Source organism: Acipenser ruthenus, chromosome 19 (genome assembly GCF_902713425.1).
Source record: "Acipenser ruthenus chromosome 19, fAciRut3.2 maternal haplotype, whole genome shotgun sequence".
NCBI classification, from domain to species: domain Eukaryota; kingdom Metazoa; phylum Chordata; class Actinopteri; order Acipenseriformes; family Acipenseridae; genus Acipenser; species Acipenser ruthenus.
In genome coordinates, this window is record NC_081207.1 from 4,153,926 (window position 1) to 4,180,947 (window position 27,022).

At 42.4% G+C, this 27,022-nt stretch overlaps 1 protein-coding gene across 8 annotated transcripts in view; it reads left to right on the top strand.

The window, feature by feature from the left end:
- LOC117424080 (BAH and coiled-coil domain-containing protein 1-like) overlaps positions 1-27,022 on the top strand; it is a 97,870-nt gene that overhangs the window by 33,272 nt on the left and 37,576 nt on the right. For 5 of the 8 annotated variants that reach the window (XM_058992385.1, XM_058992383.1, XM_058992384.1 and 2 more), the window contains one exon: positions 22,707-22,892. In XM_058992385.1, the coding sequence (XP_058848368.1) occupies positions 22,707-22,892 (186 nt within the window). Of the gene's footprint in view, positions 1-2,097; positions 2,201-2,699; positions 3,000-22,706; positions 22,893-27,022 lie in introns of all 8 variants that reach the window. The other 3 variants (XM_034040132.3, XM_058992389.1, XM_058992390.1) reach the window with 2 other exon arrangements.

Consider the following 27,022-nt stretch of genomic DNA (forward strand, 5'->3'; position numbering starts at 1 on the left):
TTGCGGGCTGCGCTGTTTATTATCGAGGCTGGAGAAATCATTTGGGTTGATCATTACTCATTAATGACCTTGGATATCCTGTCGCTCTATTTTATTTTATTTTTCTCCAAAACTAATTACTTAACTCCCACAGGTTGCAGTGAAATTCCTGCTCATGAAATTCCCCAGACCCTGTTCCTTTGTTTAGCTTTCCTTATCAGAGAATATGGAGAAAATAAATGTTTTTGTGTTCATGCGTGGCTTTTAAGAGCATCTGAATTCCATCTCTCACTTTACAATCTAGTTTTTAAGCTTAGGGGTAAGTTACAGTCTTATGTATGGAATAATGCAGTGATAATCTACTTGACAGGCTTATGCATAATATATTTAATATAGAAAGGTTTCATGTTGTATGCTTTGTTAACTTAATTTGTTACAGGGGGCACCAATAGGAAACACCCCTGTAATAAATGGTACACACTACAGTCCTTGTTCCTCACCTGTGCAGTCTTTATGGAAGTGCTTGGGCATGTGACCATGATTGCGGAGCGCACCATTTCTTTCAAGGGTGTTTCCATGGTTTCCCTCTCTTGGATGTAACTGTTAGCCCATGGCAGTAACTTTATTTCAAGATTTATGCTTTATCTGCCTTTTATTATTGGAAATAATTTGCTGTGGTCTTTACAAAAAAAAAAGAATAATATTTGATTAAACCCAGGTGTTTGCTTCAGTTGGATGATTTGCAGTTGCTTTGGGCTATTTCAATTTCAGTCAGAGCTACAGTGTATTAACATTATATGAACCAGCCAAGATATTTATTTATAAACAAATGAGGTCTGATAACTTGACTGGTGTAAGAGAACATCCCTGGCTGTGTTTTTGTGGGTGTGATTTTATTTATTTATTTTTCTTCCTGTTGGGTGATGATGCAAGCCTGTGGGTTTGTCATTGCTGTGTATGTTCATGTGTAATTACCATTTTAAAAACATAAATACACTGTATTCAGTCTATTTCTAATGCAGTATATATGCATGTTTTGTGTTCTTGTTTATACATGTGTCTGCCTGTGTGTGTGTGTCTGTATCTGTGTGTTTGTGTGTCTGTCTGTTTCTGGGCGAGTATGTTTGCTTACCTGTCTGAGTGTGTCTGTGTCTTTGTGTGCAAGGTTTATGTTCGTTTTATGTGGCAGTACAAGTGTGTTTTATTTGAGTGAGAGTGCGTTACACTGTTTATAGAGCGGGGTATGAAGGCTTGTTGCTTTGAAGCTCTTAGCGGTTCCTAACAATGATTGATTTTATGAGCCCCTGCTTTGTGCCAGGGCTCTCTGAAGATATGTTGGACCGGCTTCTTGTGGTGAAGACGCCATTCCAGCAGAGAGACAATCTGGAGAAAAAAATAGTTCAACCTTGAAAAGAAACCTCTTTTAAAGCAGATGATTTTCCGGACTGCGTTTTTGATTTATGCAGTGAAGGAAATCTCTCATTTGTGACTTCATCTGTTTGTTTGTTTTTTTTTTTCTTTTATCTTTTTTCTTTTTAATTTTTTTTTGACTGTGTTTAAGATACATGGTACAGTTCTCTCAGAAAGCTCTGATGAATATTTTCTGATAGCCCTGATAATGAATACAAGAAACACACGCACGCCCGCCTGCGCGCACACACACACACACACACACACACACACACAGTTAGTTAAAGTTCTTCTAAGCTGCTGAATTTTGCTGACCTGTCTTTTGTAGAATTCCACACGTTCTTCAGTTCCTATTGGTACATTAAACTAAAACAAATCTTGCAGTTAAACAAAAAAATGCATGTAATATTGAAATGTTATGGTACATACTTTAAAGATGAGGCCCCATCACACATGGTTAGTCCATCAATATTTGACCTGTGACCTACAGCAAGTCATCAATGGACCATCCATACAGTAATTCTTGCTGCGGCTGTCCACTGACAACCACATGGAACGATGGTAAATGACCCATGGACAAAACAAGGAGAATCACTTAATTTACCTTGATACTTAATATATGTGGTTTTGTCATTCTATAATGCCAACAACCATGGACCAGCTATTGGGATTGAATGTTTTCAGCTTGAACTGTTGCTTCTTCCCTAGAGCACTCCTGCCACAACTCCTGCATGCATTCACATCCAGACCTACACGCAGAGATGTCTGAGCAGGGCTGCCAAGAGCCGACATGGGCCCCGGGGAAAGATTGGTATAAACCACTAAACTCTGCTCTTAACTAATAGCCTGTATTGGTAAATATATTTGTATTTTAAGCAATATAACCGATCATTCTCTAATTGTGTTTACTACCAGCTGAAGAAGTACTTTATTTATTTTACACGATACAATTTTTCTAACAAACTGCTGCACCACGTTGTTTTGAGCAAATTATAGATCTTAATAATTCATACTGTGGTATATATTGTGCAACTTTAGGGTTCTTTTAAAGTTTTTAAAAGTCTTTAAAAAAAAATACATAAAATTGCTATGCCTTTTTTTCAGCTTTTTGGTGTAGTAAAATATGAAATGCGAAAGTTCAAATCATTGTGTGAAAGGAAGTGTTTGACAGCGCCTGGATACACAGTCATTTCACAACAGAAGCACATCGGCTCGGTGTGCAGTACGGGAGTTTTTCTTTTTAATGTGGTGGTGGGAATGCAAAGGGTCTTGTGCAGGGCTCGTTGTTTTAAAATATTTTATATCATCAGGGCCCCCCTTCGGGGCGTTGGGCCCCCTTCGAGGCGTTGGGCCCCGGGGAAATTTCCTGGTCCTCCCCGCCCTCTCGGTGGGCCTGTGTCTGAGGACTGCTGTACCCCAGCCATGGCTAGTGTTCACACTGGCACTGATTACAGATGGAACAGGAGGCGGATAGCCATGGATATCAGCCAATCCTGAATCACATGCAGTACTTGCCAGTCTCCAAGGGTCTTATCTACCTAACAAATCAGAGCTACTTCTACTTCAAGGAGACAATTACTGGCACTCTGGTAATTACAAAGGAGGGACTGGTAAGACAAACTTCCTGCTCATGAACGGTCCTTCTGTGCAGCAGTGTCAAGGTTGCTACGTACATTATTATTAAATATAAGTGTGCTGTTGTGTGGTGTAGCAGATGGCACTGGGATGGAAATACAATGACTTTAATTGTAAATTATGTTGATATTATTAAATACTGTACACTCACAAACAGGGGGAGCTAGCGAACACGGGTTTCTTTTCAAAGTAGGGTAGCAGCACAGTAGCTATGCTACTGATCTATTCAAGACACAGGGCAGAGAGGAATGTTGACACAAATTTGCGATATTAGAGTATTGCAACTGCAGCTAACTGGTGTTTTAAGTTACTATTAATTACTTCCTTATTTGAATCTGAAAAATGTTGTAAACCAGATTTCTGGGTGTGATATTAAAGCATGTAATCAGAATTAAGTTCTGCATTAAAAATACAGTTAACTCTTCGTTGGGGCTTAAAGAATGAAGAAATAGAGGTTTCCCTGACCCCAACAGCATTTTGAGGTGAAAAATTAGTAACGCATTAGCCAAGACTGAGAGACAAACAAACATACTCATGCTTCAGCAGTAAAATCTCATCAATTACATCTTCAAGGGGGCGACAGCACTGTAGGTGGTGTAAAAGCTATGGTCATTTTATAGCCTGTCATGCCTTTTTAACTCAGGAACATTGGGTTCAAATCCAGCTGTGGTCACAAGTGGAATTAATTTGGTGGTCTCAAATGTCCACATCACAAAAGTTCACATTTCGGTACAGTTGCCAGTCAGTATTTGAAAGAGCCCCCCAGTCCAGGATTGAAGCTGCGGAGGGAGATCTATGAAAGGAGGAGACGAGTTTAGCAAGTCGTTTTGGATTCCAGTCGCCCGTTCACACCCTGCAATACTGCAGCAGCAATTGTATTCCCCTCCACGTAAGCAGTCTGATTTGTGACATTTGAAATGAATGGCACTGTATTTATTACAGTGTTTACCCAGGTGTAGGGCCCTCTGAGGGGCTCTGTCTTGTTCTCAAGGACGCCCTGTTGGCCGCAGCGGCAGAATCGCAGCCCCGCAGTTACACACACCATCAATCATGATATGAACAATAACACAATACAGCGGTTCAGACTCACACAATTAAAACCAGATGCGGTGCACATGTCCTGAAATGTTTTTTAGATGGGTACAAAAGAGGTGGTATTGATTTCCGCTGAACTGAGATCGTAGCAAAGCAATGGTAAAGGGCTATCTGCTACCATGTGGATATGATGGAAGGCATAGTGGCATAGATATAAGGGCATAATCAGTGCTTTTGAATACCTCTAACCAAGTAAATTCAAAGTTAACTATTGTGCCAGTTATACAGTCAAACTTTAAGGAAGACTTCTGTTCGTTAAATGGGCCTTGCGTTTGCGTAGTGTGCAAAGTCTGATAATGTTTTCTCTCGGTTTGCAAAATCATCAGAGCAAATAGCAAATCTGTGCCCTGTTTACTGCCAAAGAGAAAAGGCCGTGCTGAAAAGCCGTTTGCTGGATTTGATGTAGAAAACAATGTGGAAAAGGTCATTGTGCAGCTTCATAGCTTTGCTGAATAACCAGGTTGCTTGTTAGTTGTGCAGTTACAGAAAATTGCAATGCATTTTATTGTCCTAATCTGTGCAATTTGCTTCCAAAATCCTACAAGATTCCTGGTAATTTGCTTTTTATAATCCTGAATACTTCCCCTACAGAGAATCTAGTGAAATTGTGTAACTTGTACTCTGCACACACTCCTTGTGGCTGCAGTTTGTTGTTCACAAGCTGAATGAGAGAATTTGCTCCGTTACGTTAAATACGTCTAATACTATTAATAATTCTAATCATAACATTTATATTGGTTTATTTATGTTATACTTCAACTCTCTTATTAATGACGTCATTTCAAAGAAGGTGACACTCTTTATTAATATACATTGTCTCTGCACGTAATACTACAACAGGAAATTAAACAATAACAGCAGTGTAAAAAAAAGACAAGAACAAAACAGTAGGAAGGAGGTCCCGTGATGTGCACAATAGAATCTACCCAAGTGTTTAAGTGTGGCTGTCATTTTTACTGTTCCTTCATGTCAAAACATATCAGAGAAGCTTGCTCCCAAACAAGCCAATTTCCACTCGGGGGGTCTTTTCGCCAGATAACTCCTTTCTTTCGTCTTTTCATTCCTTACTGTATTCTTTTTTTTTTTCCTGCGTTGTGGGTTTGATGCCAAAACTCTGGGTGGCTTTTTATTTTAAACTCAAAAGTCTGATGAAAGCTTTGGACTTCCATTGCATTCAGGGACGTGTCCATATGGAGAAGCCATATACTCAATCTCCGCTTGAGATTGCTTGAGCTAAGGTTGGATGTTTTTTTTTTTTATTCTAGCACAGTGAGAAAATGTTGTTGGCTTGCCTGCCAACCAGAACTTGATCTCGCCACCACAATGCATGAGACTGAATTTCACGTTTTATATAAAATATACCTATTTTTGGAACACGACTGGGCCTGTTAGCTACAGCATACAGCCAGCAGAACTACTGACCTAAAGGCATTTCAGGGTGGCTGTCATAAAACGTTTAAGTGGAAAACATATTAGCTAAAAACAAAAGAAAAAAAGTGCTGTAGCTTGGGTATGTGCAGTTTAGTGTCATTCACTTTAATACTTTAATGGACATGGCTAGGAGGGTGGGGAGGGATGGGATTACAGCTCAGTGTTGGCTCCATTCAAGAGTGTGCAGGTTCCACTTCCTCTGGCCTCCTCAACTTCATACATGGTAACAGTCGGTGGTATTGGCTTGAAATGGGCTCATCTCTGCCAGTCAAATAAGTCCAGTGATGTATAAAACACTGCTGCAGTAAAACTGAGTGGAAGGTGACATACTGCACAGGACAGTCTATCCAGTAAGAATAGTGAAGCCGCAGTTAAACTGATGTAGCGTTCTGGAGCTATTGCAGCTACTGGAATGGGCAGTTAGCCAGTGATTTTATATCCGCTCCTGTATGGAAAGCATCTACAGTATTAGTACAGTATGTTAAACAAACCTCTATTTCTTCATCGTAGGCCCTTTAACCCATCCAGCCATTACCAGTAAACTTCAGTAATAAACTGTGGTCAGTTAACGGGAAATACTGGCAATCAGTTCAAAAGTATTCAAGCGCCTTCAGACAGATGTTAAACAGACACCCTTCGTTGAATTGCAAGACAGACCAAAAGTCTGTGAATGGATAACCTAATTACATTTTTTAAAAGTAAGATTTGTCTGGTGTGTTTTATGTAATAATCTGTCATGCAGTTCATTCACCGTACAAGTAATTATAATTCAGTAAAATAGAATTAAAGTGAAGGGACCAGGAGGGATTGAGTAACAAACATTAGTTTCTGACATTACTGAAAGAAGAACCTGGAATTGAAATGAGCATGGTATATATATATATATATATATATATATATGCTAGAAAAAAACAACATAACCTGTATTAAGGACCACATGTAGAAGAACCACCTGCTAGTGATGAATTTCCATAAGGACGGATATTTCCTATTTTAAATCAAAGACCATCTGTCTCTGAAGACCTTACATTACAGTAGTCCATTGAGTGGTACAGAAGTGTATGAAAACCCTGGCATTCTGTTTCTGAGCTCTTTGCTTATTGATTTATTTATTAGTTTGACGGGTGTTCTTCTCTTTCAGCAAATTGCACTTGGGGAATTCCCTCTACTGGGACCACAGAAGGAGGGTGGGGAGACTGCAGTTTTTAAACTGTTGATTAAACAGAGCGAAGTGGGGCTGGAGCGTTGAGTGATCCGGTGGGTCTGCAAGGGTTAATGTTCCATTAGCGCCGGCAATTCATTATTCATGCGTTTTAAAGAGTGGGCAGCGAGGTTTGACAGCATGTTGGGTTCTCTGCCTCCTTAATTACCTCGTCTTGTCTGGAAGATGGTGCAGCTGTGCTGCTGGTGTGCGGTGCATCAAGACTCCTATCAGCCCCACTCCCCGTATCTTCACTTCACTAAATCAGCAGTGCCCTGCATTTCACACTTCCTCCATGCCAGTTTAAGCCAAAGCTTGATTTGAGTCCCATGCTTGCTGCTGGTCTGCTCGTCATGCGTGATAGAAATCTGAAGTTGTGTAGTGTGCCCCAACATCAGCCACTGCCTATTTTTTTACTTACCCCACGCTAATGGGTTTTTCTTGATCCACCCACAGCTTTTCTTTCATTCTTTGTCACCAAGTGAAGTGAGAGGATCGCACAATTTTTTTTTTATTGTGGTTTTATATCAGAAATGGGCATGTAAAAATAAATAATAAATACAAACTAAAAACAGTGGAGTTTAAAACAATAAATTGCTTTATTTTAGAATTTGTTACAATTGTGTAGACAAAGGTTATTATGCATGCTGGGCTGGGGTCAATTCCTGTTTTTCAATTCCAGTTCTTTTTAAAATCAATTTCCAATTCCTTTGAAGGAATTAGAATTGATATTTTGGGCACATAATAATTGTTGTGATTGTTCATCTGCTTCCTTTGGAAGCCAATTTAATTGACTAACAGTGTGTTCAATTTTTTGTCACTGTGAGGACCTCATTTTTACCGAATACTGCTAATTGCAATTTTGATCAATGACGTGTCTGAATTGATTAAAAGAAAATCGGAATTGGAATTGGAATTGGAATTGGAATTGGAATTTGGAATAGATTATAAAATGGAATTGAGAAACAGGAACTGACCCAAACCCTGGATGCATGCATACCTCAACCAGCTTATATCCCCCATTCTCATAAGTGGCAGCTTCAGAGCAGTGACTGCACTGTACTAGTAATCTTGAGCTGTTTACACTCAGCCTCACATGCAGCACGGTTTATTGATATGCTGTCTTCCCACAAGCTGTCTTTGTCTTACCCGCTTCCAAATGCAGCCTTTCCAATCCTATATCTATGCATTCCATCCCACATTCTGGCATTCCCACTCTGAGAATAATGACGCTCCATTACTGCTGCCCGCTAACCCATGTCTGGTGCCACACTGGCGTCACCGTCCCACTCAGCCTCCCATTGGTTTAGCCAAGGAGGAAGGCAGTGTCTTCCCCTCCCTGTCAGGCCTGGGAAAGACACTGTCTAGGGCTTTCTGTTTTTAGTCTCATTTGACAACTTTATTGATGGGTGGCGGTTTTGATAATTGGTAACTTGCTAGTCTTTAATCATCGGAGGCCCGGGTTTAAATCTGGACAAGCTCACAACAGGACCAAGTTTAGCCCTCCCCCTGGACAGTCTACGCAGCACAAAAACAGCAACGCGCTGTTCAAGAGAAAAGGGTTAAGATCAAACCGCATTATATAAAAGAAAAAAGTGTGATCCTGGGAAAACTCAAAATGGGGGATTTCAATTGCATGTCTGTTTTTACTCACACCATATCTCTCCAGGGGGTGATTTTTAGAGTGTTGAAAGGAGGGAGGGGATTATGGTAAAAGGAAGAGAGATAGGGAATTAAGAATGTGAGAAAAAAAGAGAAACTGAGGAGAGAAAAAAAAATCTTATTGCAAGAGAGAAAAGGGGAAGAAAAAGGAGAAAAAGAATGGGGGAGTGCTGAGACAGTCAGGCAGGATGTAATACACTGTACTGTGCTGCTCTGCAATGTGGCGTGCGGGGGATGGAGCGGGAGCCAGCCCAGCAGTGGATGATGATGATGATGATGTGTGTGTGTTGGGAATGCTCAGCCTGCCAGCACTGCCTCAGTGACTCAGCGGTTGGGAAATGTAGGGGAGAGGGTGTGAGAGCCAGTGGACAGGGCTGGTTCTCAAGGCAGCCTGAGCCAGCGTTGGAAGTTGGAATGGAATGAGGGGTTTTATTTTACTTTAACACTGCCTGATGGGTTCCAAGAAGCTATTGGCTTTGGAAACAATTTGGCTCCAACCCAAGACATGTGTTTACTATCTACCTGGGCCTGGGAACTTCCTTTTACAACAGAGCTGCAGCGCTGCGCACCCCCTGACTGTTCTCACTGGCAATAGAGCCTTACAATGACAACACAGGGCCTGCGTCCAGTCAGAAAGCTTTAATATGTGCATTTTGTTTGAATAAATAGTCATGTTTTTCTTATACCAAGGGTGTACAAGTTGTATCTCTCTCTTTATCACTAGAAAAATACAATTGTCAGAGAATGGACAAAACAATGGTCATCCATGGACCATCCACTTCTTTAACACTGAATTCTTGATAACATGAGGGTTTTTATTCAGGTCATGTCTGTAAACCATTGACCAACCATGGAGTGTTACTGTATCAAAACCGTAACAGGGTGATCACAATGATCTTTGTGCATGAATTTTGTAGGCAGACTTCTGTGTGGGGACACAGTAGGCTACTGTTGATTGACCATGGGCCCAGCAAAGGATAAAACCAGTAACCACCAGCGACCCAGAAGCCATCAAGTTAAGGACTGTTGTGCAGAAGATGTTTACAAACTAGATTAACAGTGGAAATGTACTTGATACATCTGGCTCAGTGACTTCTGTGGGAGTGGTTCTCTTTAAGCCTTGGGCAATGTTAGCAGGTGAATTTGACAGTGTTGCACGATGAGCGCTGTCTGGCTCTTGGACAATAGAAAAAACAAGTCAGGTCCATCGCTCATTATGACATTTTGTTGCAACAGCTGGTCTCTGAAGCCTCCAAGGTAGTCCTAATCTTAGCCAACTTTCTTATTTTCTTATGCAAAAGAGAAAATTTATATTGTATTCACTTTAGTTTTATTATTATTATTATTATTATTATTATTATTATTATTATTATTATTATTATTATTTATTTCTTAGCAGACACCCTTATCCAGGGCGACTTACAATCGTAAGCAAATACATTTCAAGTGTTACAATACAAGTAATACAATAAGAGCAAGAATAAAACTATTTTGAAACCCCATGTAGTAATTTTCTATCATTGTACAATACAGTCAGAGAAGCCTTGTTTATTCTACAGAACTCCAAAGAACTTCTGAAAAACTAGATAAGATCATGCGGTGGTAAAATATGTTTTCATTAAAACTTCCCTTAAAGTAAGCATTAGCTAAAGCAAGCATGAGATAAGGTAGGGACTGAAGCATTATCTTGCTGATAAATGCATTGTCTTCAGTGTATCTACTGGAATGTTAATATTTGATACAGATTCTAAGGGCTTCTAAGTACAGTAACTTGCTTGATTTGAGATGCTGCTTGACCCAACAGAATTCGAAGGAAGTTCCCATGCTTTAGTCCCACCAGAATTCTTAACTGATGCGTTAATAATTGTTTTAAGATTTAAATGTTGCTGGGCTCCCGAGTGGCGCATCGAGTAAAAGCACTTGCCAGAAGCGCCCTATAGTCTGGACGTCGCGAGTTCGAGTCCAGGCTATTCCTTTGCCGACCGAGGACGGGAGCTCCCAGGGGGCAGCGCTCAATTGGCCGAGCGTCACCCGGGGGGAGGGAGGGTTAGGTCGGCCAGGGTGTCCTTGGCTCACCGCGCACCAGCGACCCCTGTAGTCTGGCCGGGCGCCTGCGGGCTTGCCTGTAAGCTGCCCGAGAGCTGCGTTGTCCTCCGATGCTGTAGCTCTTGGGTGGCTGCAGTGTGAAAAAAAAAGCGGTCGGCTGACAGCACACGCTTCGGAGGACAGTGCGCGTTCGTCTTCGCCCTCCCGTGTCAGCGCAGGGGTGGTAGCGGTGAGCTGTGCATAATGAAAAAATAATTGGCCATTCCAAATTGGGAGAAAATAATAAAAATAATTTGCAACGACTAAATTTATAAAAAAAAAAAAAAAAAAAAAAGATTAAATGTTGCTTTGCGCATAGACGCCCAAGCAGGGTCTACTGTATGTGCATGCCGTGCTGTATGAAAAGGCTGAATCCAGAGGACCCCCTGGAGCACACTATTGGCTCTTGGGTCTCGTCTTCTCCCCGGCTGGAAATGCTAACCATGTGTGTGGGTTGGTCAAGGCTGGGAAGAATTCTGCAGTGCAAAGCATTTATGATTCAAGTTCCTTCTGAAATAATTTTCCATATCAATGCAACTGCATGAGCCCAATGGGAATGCGGTTATGGTTCTCTTTGTGCCAGTGGAAAATATAATGGGAACAAAAAGCAAACGTATCTTGATGAGAGCGGCTGTTGCTTGGTTTGGTTTTAATGTGGGATGTTCTTCCTGCACGGTGCTGTCTGGTTTCCTTGCTGGTTTGTTTCACAGATTTTCTTGGCAATGCCAGTATGGTGCCAGCCTCACTTCCAGTTTGGACAGTGCCATGTCAGCTGAGCGACATGTGTGGGCTCTCATTGTTGTGAGGTTGGCTCTCCGGCTACATGAAAGATGTTACCAGACACATGGTGGTCCGCAGGCTTCAGAGAGACTACCAGAGGCTAGGACTGGAGGGGAGGGCAATGGGCTTAACAAATTGTTGTGTACAACAGTTGTGAAGTTGTGGATAGTTTGGACACAGAGCTAAAGTTCTGAAACAGAACCCTAATTCAAATAAAATCTGCACTAACTGTGAAAGAATTTGGAGCATCTGCTAATATTGCACAGAGTATGACATTCCTGAAGGCTGTCCTATTAGAATAACAAGAACAGCTGCTAATACGTAGCAGGAAATTCTAATAAACTCCAAAATATACTTAAGACAATAGAGGAAATATTTCAAAAGCGTTAGGGAACATTCAGTTACCAATGTTTTGAACAAACTGGTTACCCAAACAGAGTACAAAAATACAAAATAAAATTTGAAAGTTATCCCAGTTACTTCTTGCCTAATTTAACCTTAATTGTATGTTTGTAACAAAGGCATCAGTACACTCAAACTCTCTTTATACTAAATTCTACCATTGCTGCAGTTTGGGATACAATATTCTTATATACAAAGGCAGTTAAAAGGCCAGTGGCAAATACAGTAAGCTTTACACATAACACACTGCTGTGCACTGCTGTACTGTAACTGCGGTTTGACTACAACCGCAGTTAAAATGTTAATATTATGTGAAATAATTGCACACTGGGACCTGGTATAATGCAGCTACACATCATGTGATGACAGGGGCTGGCTTAACCCCTGCATCTCAGTCCATGCGTGGGTGTAGAGGGAAATTCATTGTCTAATTCATTGTAAGCTTGTGTCGTTGAACTGCCCCCAACATACACACTGTCTATTGTGGAATTCCCTCTTCCCAAGGACATTCCTGACCCAAGACTCCTATTCAAATTCAAAAGATTCCACAAAACACTTACTATTGACATAGCAGGGAGCTTATCTCTGATGATTTGCTTAAATGCACAGTGCCTTGTATTTGCATTGTCTTCTGCAGTACTGTGTTGTCCTGTATGGTGTTGACAGTGCCCTGATACAGGGAGGGGGGCCTTAGACAATATAAGGCAGGAGGAGTTTTTCTGCATCATCACTTATCAGTTAGTCGCATGTTTTTCGTCTCCAGAAATGGTCCCTCCAGTGCCCTGTAGTGAGTGTTGGAGTCAACAGGCACATCATTGATGTCACATGTGGGTATTTTACAGTAGGTGAAATGGCTTCTCTTTGAAATCCCCACTGACACTTCAAAGAATGCTTTTTATAAAATATTTTACAGTGCTTTTTTTGTACCATCTATTTGTTCTTTTGCTTTACAGTGCCATTATCACACATGTTTATACTGTAATGTGCTTTGCAAGCATGTGAACAATAGTCATGGTAATGTTTGGCTACGTTTCCCATGCCTCTATCACATAGGCACCCCATGCTTTATAAGCTTTTATAAGCTGCTTACACATTTTACCTCATGTTTAACTTTGGTTGCCATGCTATATTACCGCAGTAAACCTTTAGTGGCCACGAAAGGCCGCCACTGTCCACAGGTTGGATACTTGTCAAAAATCTTAATTCTCCAGTAAGGGGGAAAGGGTTATTTTTCATCGTTAGGGTTTGCTTACGGAGGTTGATTTTCTCGCTAGTTGCTTTCATGCATGATGCATTTTTATTGCTGTTGAACAAATGAGACAATGTCCTTATCGTTGTCATTGCAAGCTGGCAAAGTCAGCGGATGTACTGTAGATAAGGGAAGGGGGACTGAACCCTTTGCAGGGACCTACGGTACTACAGTATCTGATTCTTAACTACAGCTCATTTATTAATCTCTGACACAGGGATCGCGGGAATCGCACATTTTCCAAGCTGCTCCCGCATTCTGCAACTTTCACTGCGGGAAAAACCTGCAGAGATATTTTAAGAGCACATATTACCCAGGCACCGTAAAAGCCACCTACCTGAAAGTAAGCCTCTCATCATGTGACAGAGTTCACAGCTTAGGGTTCGTTTTGAGTCTATTGCTCCGTCACTGTAGCAGCTAGACTGTAAGGTGCGGTATCGTTGAAAAGATTAGAAGACCAGCTCACCCCCACCCCCCCCCCAAATGTCCATTTCATATTGAGGTTCAATGGTGCAGTTGTTGTTTTTTTTTTTTTTTGTAGCCATCTATGATTACAATATATATATATATATATATATATATATATATATATATATATATATATATATATATAATGTAGCAGTGACCAAATATGATTTTTTTGGAAAAATATTCTTATCTCTACCACATATAGTATGCCTGATCCTGTTGCAACTTACATAAATTAAGTGGCCTTTCATTTGATATGTTACATGCATGCAGTACAAACTATCCAGTAGTTAAACATATTTCAATGAAAACAGTGAAAAACAGGCAGAAACAGGGCTGAGTGAAAAGAGTTAAAAAAAAGAAATGGAGTGCTGGTTAAAAAGAAAAGCACCTTTTTCTTCTGTTGCATGCAAAAACTTCACGTCAGGCAATGGCAAAAGCAATGGCGAGTGCTCTGTCTCACACTGAACAGCTGTAGGTCTCATGAAAGCGGTTTATTTTAAAGCAACACCAGTGTGAATGATGATACAGTAATATATATATATATATATATATATATATATATATATATATATAGATATAGCTCTGGAAAAAATTAAGAGACCACTGCAAAAGTATCAGTTTCTCTGGTTTTACTATTTATAGGTATGTGTTTGGGTAAAATGAACATTTTTGTTTTATTCTATAAACTACTGACAACATTTCTCCCAAATTCCAAATACAAATATTGTCATTTAGAGCATTTATTTGCAGAAAATGACAACTGGTCAAAATAACAAAAAAGATGCAGTGTTGTCAGACCTTGAATAATGCAAAGAAAATAAGTTCATATTCATTTTTAAACAACACAATACTAATGTTTTAACTTAGGAAGAGTTCAGAAATCAATATTTGGTGGAAAAACCCTGATTTTTTCAAGCACAGCTTTCATGCGTCTTGGCATGCTCTCCACCAGTCTTTCACATTGATGTTGGGTGACTTTATGCCACTCCTGGTGCAAAAATTCAAGCAGCTCGGCTTTGTTTGATGGCTTGTGACCATCCATCTTCCTCTTGATCACATTCCAGAGGTTTTCAGTGGGGTTCAGGTCTGGAGATTGGGCTGGCCATGACAGGGTCTTGATCTGGTGGTCCTCCATCCACACCTTGATTGACCTGGCTGTGTGGCATGGAGCATTGTCCTGCTGGAAAAACCAATCCTCAGAGTTGGGGAACATTGTCAGAGCAGAAGGAAGCAAGTTTTCTTCCAGGACAACCTTGTACTCCCCCCCAGCACACAAAAATGAAATTCAAGCCCTGTGACAACTGCATTATTAAACTTTTAAAATAGCTTTATCTAAATTTCTGATCTTGCTGATAACTGTTCATAGGTTCTAGTATACAGTATGTTTTACAAAACGAGTTTGTCTGTTGGCGTAAATATCTTGGTTAACCAAGTGATCGACTGCATAGACCTTTTTTTATCACACTGGTTTTCCGATTTCCCCCCCCCCCCAACGTTTCCCCATGTGCAGAATCATGTCATTTGTCCTGGAGAACTGATGAATGTCAACTATTGTTAGAGGTTGTAAGGTAACTATATCATCACTTAACCTGCTCTGACTGTCTCTGTTAAGTAGCTTGGATCTGAACAATCTCTGTTTTGTAAGTCGTACAGCTCTCGACTAGCTCATCTCTTTAAGACATCCGTTTGAAACCAGCTCTGAGATACAAGGTCTGGCACTGCTTGACAGCAACACGTCAGCTTTTGAAATATCACAGAGAGGCTTCTAGATTCTGAACCTTTCTGCACTTACGAGATGGAAAAAGTGTCTGGGAGTTGTGCTGAGCAATCCTTGCCATGGTTTTGCGTTACCTGACGGGAAGCCGTGAGTGTTTCAGTTTGGCAGGGGTGAACGTGTATAGAAATCCAAGCCCAACCCCTGGATATCCAGCCAGAGGTGGGTGGTGTACTGTAAAGCTGTGGATGTGGGGAATAAGCCAGCGTTAACTGTTTCTGCCTCGGTGACTTGATTCTTCCGTTTTGAGATCCTCTGAAACAAGCTCTGCTGTTGTGCGTTTGGGGGCCACCAGCTGTTACCACACCTCTCCATCTGTCGGCCCCATTTGAGACGAGAAGGTAAGTGTTTTTCCAAGCACTGCTGGAATCACACACTCTTTATCAGCTCCACTATGCCACTCTGCCTCCCAGACCCACTGCTCCACCCATTAAGCCACACTGCCTATCTCCCAGTCCCTCAGCTCCAACCACTAAGCCACACTGCCTTTCTCCCAGTCCCTCAGCTCCAACCACTAAGCCACACTGCCTTTTCTCCCAGTCCCTCAGCTCCAACCACTAAGCCACACTGCCTTTCTCCTAGTCCCTCAGTGCTCTGGTCACTCAGCCACATTGTTATTAGGAGGAACACATTCTGCTCCTTACCCAGTTCCTTTCTCTTCTTTTTCAATGGAGCTGGCAGCCTGTAACCCAGGGTGAATAAGCGAGGAGTGGAAATCTGTTCAAACCACATCCACCAGACTCACCAGGCAAGTATTCAGTAGGCTGAGGGCCTGGGGCGTGGGCGGGCTGAGCATCACTTCCTGCACACCCTGGACTGGAACCTCTGCAAACAGTCTCCTCTCTCCACTCTCCTCGGTACCGAATAAAAAAAAAAGTGAAACTTTCTTGGCAGCCCGGCTTCCAAAAACCTACACACAAACACACGCAAAAATCCTCCTGCAATAATTAACAAGCCAACAGGAATTTGGTTACTTGTAACTCTAATGTTTTCAATATGACTTCAGCTTTAAGGAAATCCCCCTTTTTTTGTATCTTTATTTTTGTGAGGAACTGGCTGATGTGTTATTCAGTCTTAAAATATCTTAAAAGTACTTGGGCTGGAGAGAGAGGAGGGAGTCACGGTGTTAGCTGCCGTGCAATAGAATTTTTTTTTTCTGTACTCTTTCTTTTATTTATTTTATTCTGAAGAGCAGAACAGCGATATATTAAAATATGTATACATGGGGTAAGTGGCTTAACCTTTTTTTAATGCATGAGGACAGTCAGCATTGTTGTAGTGGTACTGGGGTTGTGTTTTGAATGGGCTTCAGCGCAGGTTCTGGTTCTTGAATTTGGTTTTTATTGCCTTGCTCCTCCGTCAAAGATTCTGTGAGAATTTTGCAGGCGTCCCTCATGGTTTGAGATTGATTTTACAGGCTCATTCTTGGCTAACGCAAGCTGCCTTCTCTTCATCCAGAAAACATGCAGGTCCAAACTCTCTTGCTATTTTTTTTTTTTTTTTTTTATTCGTACGTGCAGCCCTGTGATCGCTCTCCGCTCTGTGTCTGTGTTGGGTCTGCGACTGTAGACGGAGGGCCAACACAAGGGCTACAGACCAGAGCAAGAGTTCTACCAGATGAGAACAATAGTCATGGTAATGTGACAATAGTTGTGGTAATGTGGATCACTGTCAATAATAATGACGCTTTTAATTGTTTTAAGTGATTGTTATTATTACTGTTATAGGACAGGGCAAAAAACAGTTGCCTGAATACCTTTTTAACCTTTTCATGCATGAAATAGCTGGGAAAAAAGTTATTTTGGACACACAATCTATATTTTTCATTGAACATTTATTCATTTTCTTTCCATTGCTTTCTACTGCATCCTCACATGAGGTCATCATGCATTTGCATCTTCTGTTTTCCTAAGCAAAGATACATACTGTACATTGCATACCGAATACAGGAGAGCAGTAATATTAACACATGTACAGTCTACAGCTTCCCCCTCTAGTTCCACAGTACAGTAAGTCTCTATAGATAACTGTTTATGATTATTCTGTTTGAGAGCTGTAGGACCTCTGTGCAGTCGTACTTACACAGAGCAGCAGTTTAGTCTGCAAATAACGAAAAACTCTTTAAAATGAATGGCAGGCTGGATTAAGAACTGCTTTAGACCGAAACACTGAAAGCGATCACGTAGATCTGTGCACATGTTACTGAGATTAAGGGGTTAATTAATAAGTTACATTTTGTTCTTCCGCGGCTCTTTATTTCATTGGTTTACGTCTCTAGTCAGCGGTGCCTTGAGGAGAGCTGGCCTCGGACTAGGGGAGGTAGGGTTTGCCTGGAAGGTTTCAGCGTCTCTTTGATCCTGAGCTGCTAACAGCCGTGTGTACAGGCAGAAGCAGCAGGCTGCTTTAACCTCTAATTGTGTTGTTCTGTGCAATTTTAGTGTGTCGGGACTGGAAAAGCACAAACTCTTGTTCTCACAAAATGTGTACTTTTACAATTGCAGTGAAGTTTATTACTTATAAAAGGACTAGCATACAGAATGAATAAATAACAACTGGTGCTCCCCAGGCCACTATAAATAATGATGTTTCCCAAGGGCTTGCATCCGTACCTATTTTACACAGTTCCAAAGCATGTTGACTAAGAAGGGTTTGACCTGAAGCTGTAGCTACAGTACGTGGATGCAGGCTGCAGTGTGGAAGGCAGTGGGTTTGAGTAGCTCAGTGATTAGAGCGATGGGCTGCAGTGTGGAAGGCAGTGGGTTTGAGTAGCTCAGCGGTTAGAGCGATGGGCTGCAGTGTGGAAGGCAGTGGGTTTGAGTAGCTCAGTGGTTAGAGTGCTGGGCTGCAGTGTAGAAGGTAAACTAATTTGTTCAAGTAGTTTTAACGGGGGTCTAAATGAGTCCACTTCTGGGCTTGCTCACATTGGTATAAGCAGCAACCGGAATTGCGGTACTTCGTTGATGGATCAGTGGAATACAGAGTTTGTTTTTAGAGGTGGCAGGTGGGAGGCAGCGGCCAAAGGATTCTCTCTCTCTCTCTCTCTCTCTCTCTCTCTCTCTCCTCTCTCTCCTCTCTCTCTCTCTCTCTCTCTCTCTCTCTCTCACCAGCACTTTGTTTGATATTAAGGAAAGTGCTGCTGCTGCCTGTTAGGAAGTGAATTATTGCCACCACTTCTCTTTTGTTTTTTGTAGCAGAAGCGCTGTGCTGATTGAAAGGAGCCCTGCACACATGCCCGAGTGCTGCTCTTAATAATTGATGAGGATTAGGGGGGTGATTGCAGGGGGCAGAGGGACGGCCAACAGGTGATCCAGATCAATTATTAATACTAATCTGCTCTTTTATAAAGGTATTCCTCCAGGCATCCAGGGACAGGGGAGCTTTGCTTTCAGAGCCAGGATGGGGAGGGAGGATGTGGACGTGGGGTGGACGTGGGGTGGGGTGGGGTGGGGTGGTGTGGGCGGGGGACCTCTGAGCACCCAGCGGATATGTCTAGCCCTGCTGTAACTGTCTCACCAGAATACCTCTACTGTGAGTATCTCCATTCTTTATCTAACTGATCTGTATTACTCTTGCTGTTATATTACTCCTCTCTGCTTGCCTGTTCTATTTCTGTCCCTCCCTCTTTGCAATCTCACTTTTACTCACATTCTCGATTTATTTTCTTTTGTCTGATGCTTTCCTACCCCCCTCTCTTACACTCTTCTTTTGCTCCCCCTCCTGGGGCAGTAACAGTTAATGCTGGCTGATTCCCCTTTGTCACTCCTCTCTTGGTTTTTTTTCTCTTTCCACCTTTCCCTTGGTGTTTGCTGCGCTGATTAACCAGTGCCTCCATTCCCACTCATTACGCTGCCCTGCCTATAATTAACCGCATCCTAATTAGCGCTATTATAGACTGAGAGCTGAGTTGGTTTATCCCAGCCAGCCACAGCTCCCTGGAGCAGCCCAGTGTTTTCTTTCTTTGTCCCACTTCGACTCCCGTTTGGTTCATTCGCAGTGATCAGCTTAATTGTGATTTAATTGTGTTTGCAGAAATCCGGAGTTCTGGGTTGGCACAGAGGGATCAGCAGTCAGGGGTACATACACAGGTCAGGGGTCGCCACCAGTGCTCCAGGCACGACCCAGTCTGAATGATTTATTGATTCTCATTGATTGATTGACTGACCCGAGTTATTTACAATACTTGCGTTGACGTAACGGATTACCTAACCTCTGTACTCCTGCCCTTCTTTGTTTCATTGTTGGCTTTGTGTGTGCTGATTTCATTAAAGCTTGTTGAATACGTTGCTTCCATGCACCACTCAACCCAGGTTGAACACCCTGCTGCCCCTGATACTGCGCTTCCATGTTCATTTAATTTAAGCTGTAACGTTCATTTAATTAACTCTTGTTACTGTGCGATTTGAGACTCGAGCAACACCGCAGATATTTTCAACTTGAAAGTGATGCAGTGGGAAAAGCTTTTGCACAGTACAAGCAATTCTTCTTGCATGATGTGGAAGTGAAACAGAACGTCTGGAGAAATCCCCTTTGAAGACTGAGCTAAACCATTTCTACATCTCCATATGCCTGTTCTGTTTCAGCAAATGATCTAGCCCTGTTTGTGAATTTATTTATTTGGTTCGACATGTATTCCCACATTGATGGAAAATCAACATTTTTTGGGGAGATACAGTCATTTTGGCTACACAGTTCAGTGCAACATTTGAACCATTGTATTTGTAAGAAGCAAACTGGTAAGTGAACAAATAGAAAATAAACTGTTAGGTTTTATGCACGGTAAATGAAGAAGGTTATTAATTCAATATTTTATAGTGCTGGGACAAATATCCGAATATTCCAACAAATATTTTTTGACATGTATTCGGCTACAAAAATGAGATGTTCGTATTCGCTAGAAATGACAAAAATACCTTGCACTTATTTACCGGCTCACCAGAATTTGCAATTTCAAAAAATGTCAAATGAAGAAGCGCTCTATGTGATATGTGAGATTAATATATATAAAAAACACAGAATCAACACAGCAGCTCTTGAGTCTCTATTAAAGTTTTAGCAGATTATGCGCGCCCCCTTAGTTATCTCTATGGAAAGCCATCTGGGACAAAAATGCATTGTGCTGCTTTAGAGCGAACCAGAATCTCATGGGACTGAAATGCCTCACTTAAACAGTACCCAACTTCCTGAAAATGTTGTGTAGTGATTTTTATATAGACTGCATATATTATATATATTTTGTTGTGACTTTGTTATGTGGAATGTAATAAACAAGAACCAAAACGGTGAGTTTTTTCCACTTCACTTTACAACACCATTTCCACGTTTTGTTTTATTTGAAGTGTTTAAAGTAACATTTCAGTTTTCGTTTGCTTGTTCAGCTACAAAAAGGCACAAGTAAACCAAGTTATTACTTTATGAAAACGTGTCGATGGCCACTGTTTACTGTGAAGAAATGGCAATGGCCAGGAATGAAAAAAATAAATAAAATGCGTTGTCAACTTTATGTATATTTATTTTGGGAATAAAACAACGTTTAAATTGAACTGCTGTTTGGCATCCTTTCTTTTGTAGTTAATTCAGTGGGGTACAGTAAGTCCTACACATCTTATTCTTTACTCCTGGGATATTTTTCTATTTGAACGTGTTACATATTGTAAGGTCTTGCTGTAAAATAAAGGCACACCCACACACCGGGGCCACGGCCACGGCCACACCCCCTGCCCCTGCTGCTATGCTGTCTGCCTACGTTCAGAGCAATATATTGGCTTATTACTTTTTGAAAAACAAACAAATATTTTAAATTATGAGCGAATATCCGAACATGAAAATCCCATGTTCGTCCCAGCACTAATATTTTGTAACATTTGGGTGTTCCGTTTAAAGCTAGGCAGAGGAGCTGAAAGCTGTACTACAGTTGTATGAGCTCAGCTTGCCTGCTTCTCTTCTCCTGGGGATTGTAGTGGGATGCTGATGCAGTCCCTCACAGACTCAAATTAAAGACTGCTCCATGTTGGGCTGACAGCAAGGCCAGGCCCTCCCCTGGCAGTGGAGAGCAATCATTTCTATACTCCAACCTGCCAAAAACACAGCACAGATAATTGCCGCGTCTCCCTTTCTCCCGAGTTCAAAGGTGTCTGCCGTGCAATTAAGGAAATACAGTCTAGGCAAATCTGCAGGCAGTGACACCTGGAGCCGTGAGCGAGGGCACTCTCCGACGGGAACGCAGGGAGAATATTTAACCCTTCATCGCACAGTCTGAATACAGCTAAACCGTTCAGCCGGCTTGTGAAACTGCATTTTGAAATACAAAGGCTAGCATGTACTTTAGGTGCTCTTCTCTGAGAATAAAAGTCTTCTGTCTGCTTCCATTCAAAATGTGCTCCATTATCATTAACAGTGCATTTTACAAAATGAATTCAGGGCATGTTATTGAAAAGAAATTTCATTCAGGTGTTTTCCTTTTTATCATAGTGATTTAAAAAAAAAAAAATTCTAATAACTGTATGCATTTTAAATGAGTGTGTGTCCCTGTGTGCAGCACTGTAGCCTCAGGGCAGTGCTGTCTGAGGAGGGAAGCATTATGGAAGACAGAGTATTGATCCGGCGTGGTTCGGATCAGTTCAGCGTGCCTGTGCTGAGTGTGAGAGGAGAGAGCGTGTTTCATGTCTCCTCTGTGTGTGTCGAATGTACTGTATGAGTTGAGAACCGGGGAGGGAGGCTATCTGCACTGGAAACTCATGAATGCATACTGCCAGCTGCGCTTCCCCCCCCAATGAAAAGCAGTTCATGTAATTGTTGAAAACAAGGGCATTAGTCCGGTTTATTGTAACCTGCAGTCTGCACTGTAGCAAAGTACTGTAGTTCCTTATGTGACATGGTACAGGGGGTGGAGCAGGAGGTCCAGGGGGTGGAGCTCCCACCCTCCAGTGGAGTGTGAATTGCGTTTTGTTGATATTATTTAAATCGTTTCTTGCATGTATTTTATTTTAACTCCACCGGTCATAGTATCTGTGCTTGTAACCACTGTTCTAGTCCTGAAAATCCCATCCAGGAAACCCCCTTGTGGAGGTCAGGTGAGAGGGTTTCCTGTGCTGTACCTCTGCTTTCGTTTTACTGAATGTGAGCATCCTATTTTGTCACTGAGAGCTCACTCACTCACTCACTGCTAAAGTACAGGCACATCTCTGCTATCTTGTCCCTGGTTCGTTGTGGCTGCGGTATCTGGCCAGGTTGATGTGGCTGTCAGGGTTGAGCCATGTTAAACCTTGGTAAGTTCAACTCACGCTTTGGGCTTTAACAGGTGGAACACATAGAAACCGTCACAGTATAACTGCAATAATGTGGTTCTCGTGGTTTTAACTGCAGTTACACCAAAATGGGATCAAACACTCTACACACAGAAGCTTTGCAGTTTCAGTCTGTCTGTCAGTCTTTTACTCTGCCTTGTCAGAAGCCTAGGTCCAGGGGCTGTATTAGTAAAGTCATGCTTTCAATCCAGGTGTCTAACAACCTCTCCTCCTCCGCTTGTCTCTCAGCAGGAAGTGGATTGATGGGGAGCTCGTCTGCCTCCTTCATGGGCACTTTCCTGGCCAGCAGCCTGGGCTCGCCCCCCTCGCACCCTGCTCACCCGTCGGGGCCCCCCTCCTCCCCCTCAGAGCCCCCTTTCCATGGGGGGCCACACTCCGGGGCCTCGCAGATCTGGTTCTCCCACTCTCATGAAGGTAAGGAGCCTAAGTCAATCTATCTTACTCTGTCCCTTTCTCGCACTCCAACCTGACTGGCATGGTGTCACACTTTTCTTGTTAAAGTGTTGTTTCATGTTCGAGAAATAGCATGTCTTTCCTATTATTTTATTTTATTTATTCCATACTGTTGACCAAAGGTTCAAGGTTGCCAGGGGAGAGGGTCCACTAATGTTGTTTTTTGGCTTAATCGGAATGAGATAAAAGCAGAAGTGTTTTAAACACTAAGGCTCTTTTTATCATCTTGTGGTGTCAATTTTAAACGCTTGCACGGTTGTTGTTTCTTTTAATATGTCGCAGGAGTTGCAAGCCAGGCTTCAGTCATTTAGGATGTGGCTCATTTGCAGACCTACTGTAGCGGCTCTAGTCTAAACACTGCACAGTATTACTTTCCAAGCGTGCAGTGCTGCCTAAGCAAACCAAGCATTGCTGAAATCTGTCTTTATTTTGATGGAGCATCATTGAAATACGCCTGACATCCTTCAGACCATTGCTTGCTTTTAGCTCCAGCACAAGCTACAGTAAATGCAGAATTTGTATCTGCTTTTTGGATTATTGGATATGTGTGTTTCAATGAGTGGATGTGATTTTAAGTTGGCAGTGATTACTACTAGAGAGGGCTGTTCAGATTGACTAACATTGCTTTCAGTGGGGAGCTGATCACAAGGAGATGGTCTCCTATACTGAGTGACCTTGGGAGATTAGGGTGTTAAGTCTTGGGGCTCACTTCAGTTTCTTGTGTCTGTTTTCGTTGAATACACACAGTTGAAAAACAGCCTGAAGTGCTGTACAGGCTACATCCCTCAAATCGGAGCTCGTGCTGCACAGCGAGTTGTTTTCGGAGCAGTGTTTACTGGTTCAAGGCTGGCTCGTTCTGGTCGCGGTGGGACCGGGCACGGTGTTTCTGTGTGAGCGTGTAACAGGCTCAGGTTCCTCCTGAAGTACGGGGGGAGCTTTGGCATAGCATGGGTTAAGCAGCCTTCGTCTCCTCCAGAGCTGTTGGCAGCTGCCACGGAGAACAGTAATTGTTGTTGGCAGGCTGCACATTTGGGCTTTGCTGTTGGCATCCAGCACCACTGTAACTCAATGACTGAACGAATCCGAAACACAGGGAGAGTTCCAGTACAATAGGGTTGCCTAGACAGTGGAGAGAGAGAGAGACCGTGTTATAGTACAATATGTCACTCACAGGGAGAGAGGGTGGCTCACAGTTAAATAAGGTAGGGGCAGAGAGATTCATATAATATCATTCAGAGAGGAAAGCAGTTTCTGCACAGTAGTTTATAAGTAGGGAGGGAGTTACTCTACTATAGTAGAAATACAGGCAAACTAGAAGCAAGAACAGGAATAGTACTGATAGTAGAATAGTACAGAAAGAGGGAGAGTTTCTGTTTTCTGGTATAAACAAAATAAAATATACAGGCAGAAGAAATCTTTCAGGTTTTATAGCATTTCACATTAGCAGGCGGTTGCTAATAATAATACTGTAGTAATAATAAATAATAATAATAACAGCAATAATAATAATGTGTGTGTATACCACTTAATTGCATTTTGCTGCTTAAGTGCATAATCAAATGAAGCACATTTATTACCAGCATGTCCAAATTGTTCTTGAATATTATTGCAAATTGTTTTGTATTTTGCATAAAAAGCGTGTTAGCAAAATGGGCAATGCAATTACCCAAATCACCCACTTCAGGCTACTGTTGATGTCCCACTGGTACTATTCCGTACCTGACCTACATTCCAGCTGTGAAACGGAGACGCGAAACAGCTTTTGAAATGTAAATGTCCCCCTGAATGGCCGTGCCTGGGCAGAGCAGTGAAGGAGACCGGTCCGGGCAGACAGGGCTCCTTCACTACGAAGGCAGCGGGAGGCGGAGAGTCTTTAATTCCAGCATTGTAAAGCATGTCTTGCCGGCAGAACGCACACAAAGAAAAGAATAAAATCTGCAATTTTTTTTTCTTTTTTTCAAGCATTAAAAACGTGTGTTTTTTTTTACTTGATTAAAATGCCCCCCCGCTGTTGGGCTACGGTAGTGCGGCAGCAGGAAGCCTCAGGGTGCTGTTCTCCCTGCGATGTGCTGTTGGGATCTTGGGTGGTTTCTGATCGGCACCTCCAGACGGAGAGGTGCTGGCTGCCCACACACCGCAGACAAACCCATGTGACCTGCGCTAATTAAACCAACTGACAACGGCTCATTTCCTGCCCAGCCAACTGACACCGCCGCCAGGGTAGAGAGAGCCCCCTCCAAGCCCTGGGAGGTGACAGACAGTGTCTTCAGATAACAACCGCGCTCTTGTGGTGTAACTGAGCATCCGGAGGTAGTGTATCTGTGAGGGCTCTTACTGTAGTGTCATTACCCAATCGCAGTGACTCTGTGTGTGTGTGCAAGTTAAAACTTTAGTACTGCTTTGCACAATGAAAGCCAATTAAAACCAGCATAATTAATACATTCCTTACATTTTCTATGACTTCAGGGCTCGCGGTTCCGCATTGCAGTGCAGCATGCTGTGAGGATTATTGTGCCCTTGATTTGAGACACAGAGTGACAGTGCTGTCAAGCTGAGAGTGGAGTGCTCATCGTTGAGCAGCAGGGTGATCATGTTGGTGAGCTCCTGATCTGTGTCTGATCTGCCCCTTAGTCCCCCAGCCCTGGGTGTTGACGAGAGCCATTGCTGCAGTCCAAGGCACTGAACACCTGCTTTGTGTTCTCTGTGAGAGTGGTCCTGGCACACCGGCACTAGAGGGGCCTCATTTCACAGTGAGCAGTATGGAACAGGATTGAGCACTGGCTATCATGCATGCACACACACACACGCGCACGTACACACACACACGCACACGCACACATCGCATTACTTATGAGGCTCTGCTATCGGAACCTCTGTAATTCATGTCTTAGTTAAACACGTATTTCACATCCTGGAAAATCTGACACAATCTTGAAAAAAGAGATGTCCCCACACCTCCCACCCCAATATGATTTTCTGTGGCAGTTACCAAAAAAAAATACAAATGATCCTACGTCACTGAGCATGATCAGTGCTGATTGTATTAGGGATAGCATAGTTGATAGTTATTGATCTGCTATAGCTATTGATAAACTGTGGTAGAGCCCGCAAAGTTGCTTATAACAATTGTTATTGTAGAAATACTGAAGTTATATACTAGTTTTTCTATAGTTGACGGTGGAATAGTAATTATAGGGCTTTTCTGTACAGTATCCGATTGATTTGTAAGGTTTGCATGTACTGTACAGTGAGTACTTGTCCATGGTGTAGTGATCAGGTTACCCGTTATGTACTTGGCTTCAGCCTTAACATTTGGCCATTCTAGAGTTTAAGCTGCAGCAGTCTATTAGAAGAAGGGCTTCCAGTCACCTTCTGGGTAGAATTTCCTTCCTAACTGAAATGGAGACTCCATACTCTTCTGTTCACCGGGGCTTACCTTGTGATGTTTCCGCTGCAAAGCTGGATTCTGTGTCGAAGCTGACAATGGTGATAGTTAATAGCTGGGCTTGCAGCCCCCTGCCCCCCCCTTTCCCCCCCTTTCCTCCCTGGCTGATTCAGCTCTGCGATTGTGACGGGCCGCTGGTCAATAAGGAAGCTGACCGGGTTCAGGCTGACACACGCCCAGCCCCTTTCACCCCCTCCCCCCCACTCTTCAAAGAAAAAAAGAAAAGAAAAGAAATCTCAGAAGGAAGCCCCGACACGCCAGCTGCCAATTGGCATCGATCCAGCATTAGCAGCTAACACTCACGGTGATACGTGCCAGCCCTGTCTGTCTTCCCCACCCCCACCCCTCTCTGCTTCTGCCTCTGTCTTTTCTCTCATTCTCTCAGTAAGCTGAACTGACTGAAAGGGTTTGTTCTCTTTCTCTCTCCCTCCCTTTCCTCTCAGTACAATTCAACTCAACAGGACTTTATTGGCATGGCAAGTAAAACAGGTGTTGCCCGAGTTTGTACAGAACATTATAAGCTGTAACGCAAAGCGAACTCAGATTGGTGCATCTATGCCTGCTTTTCGAATAAGGTGACAGAATGTAACGCTCTGTACTGTACCAGGATTTCTCTCCCTCTGACTCTCTCTCCCTCTTTGCATGT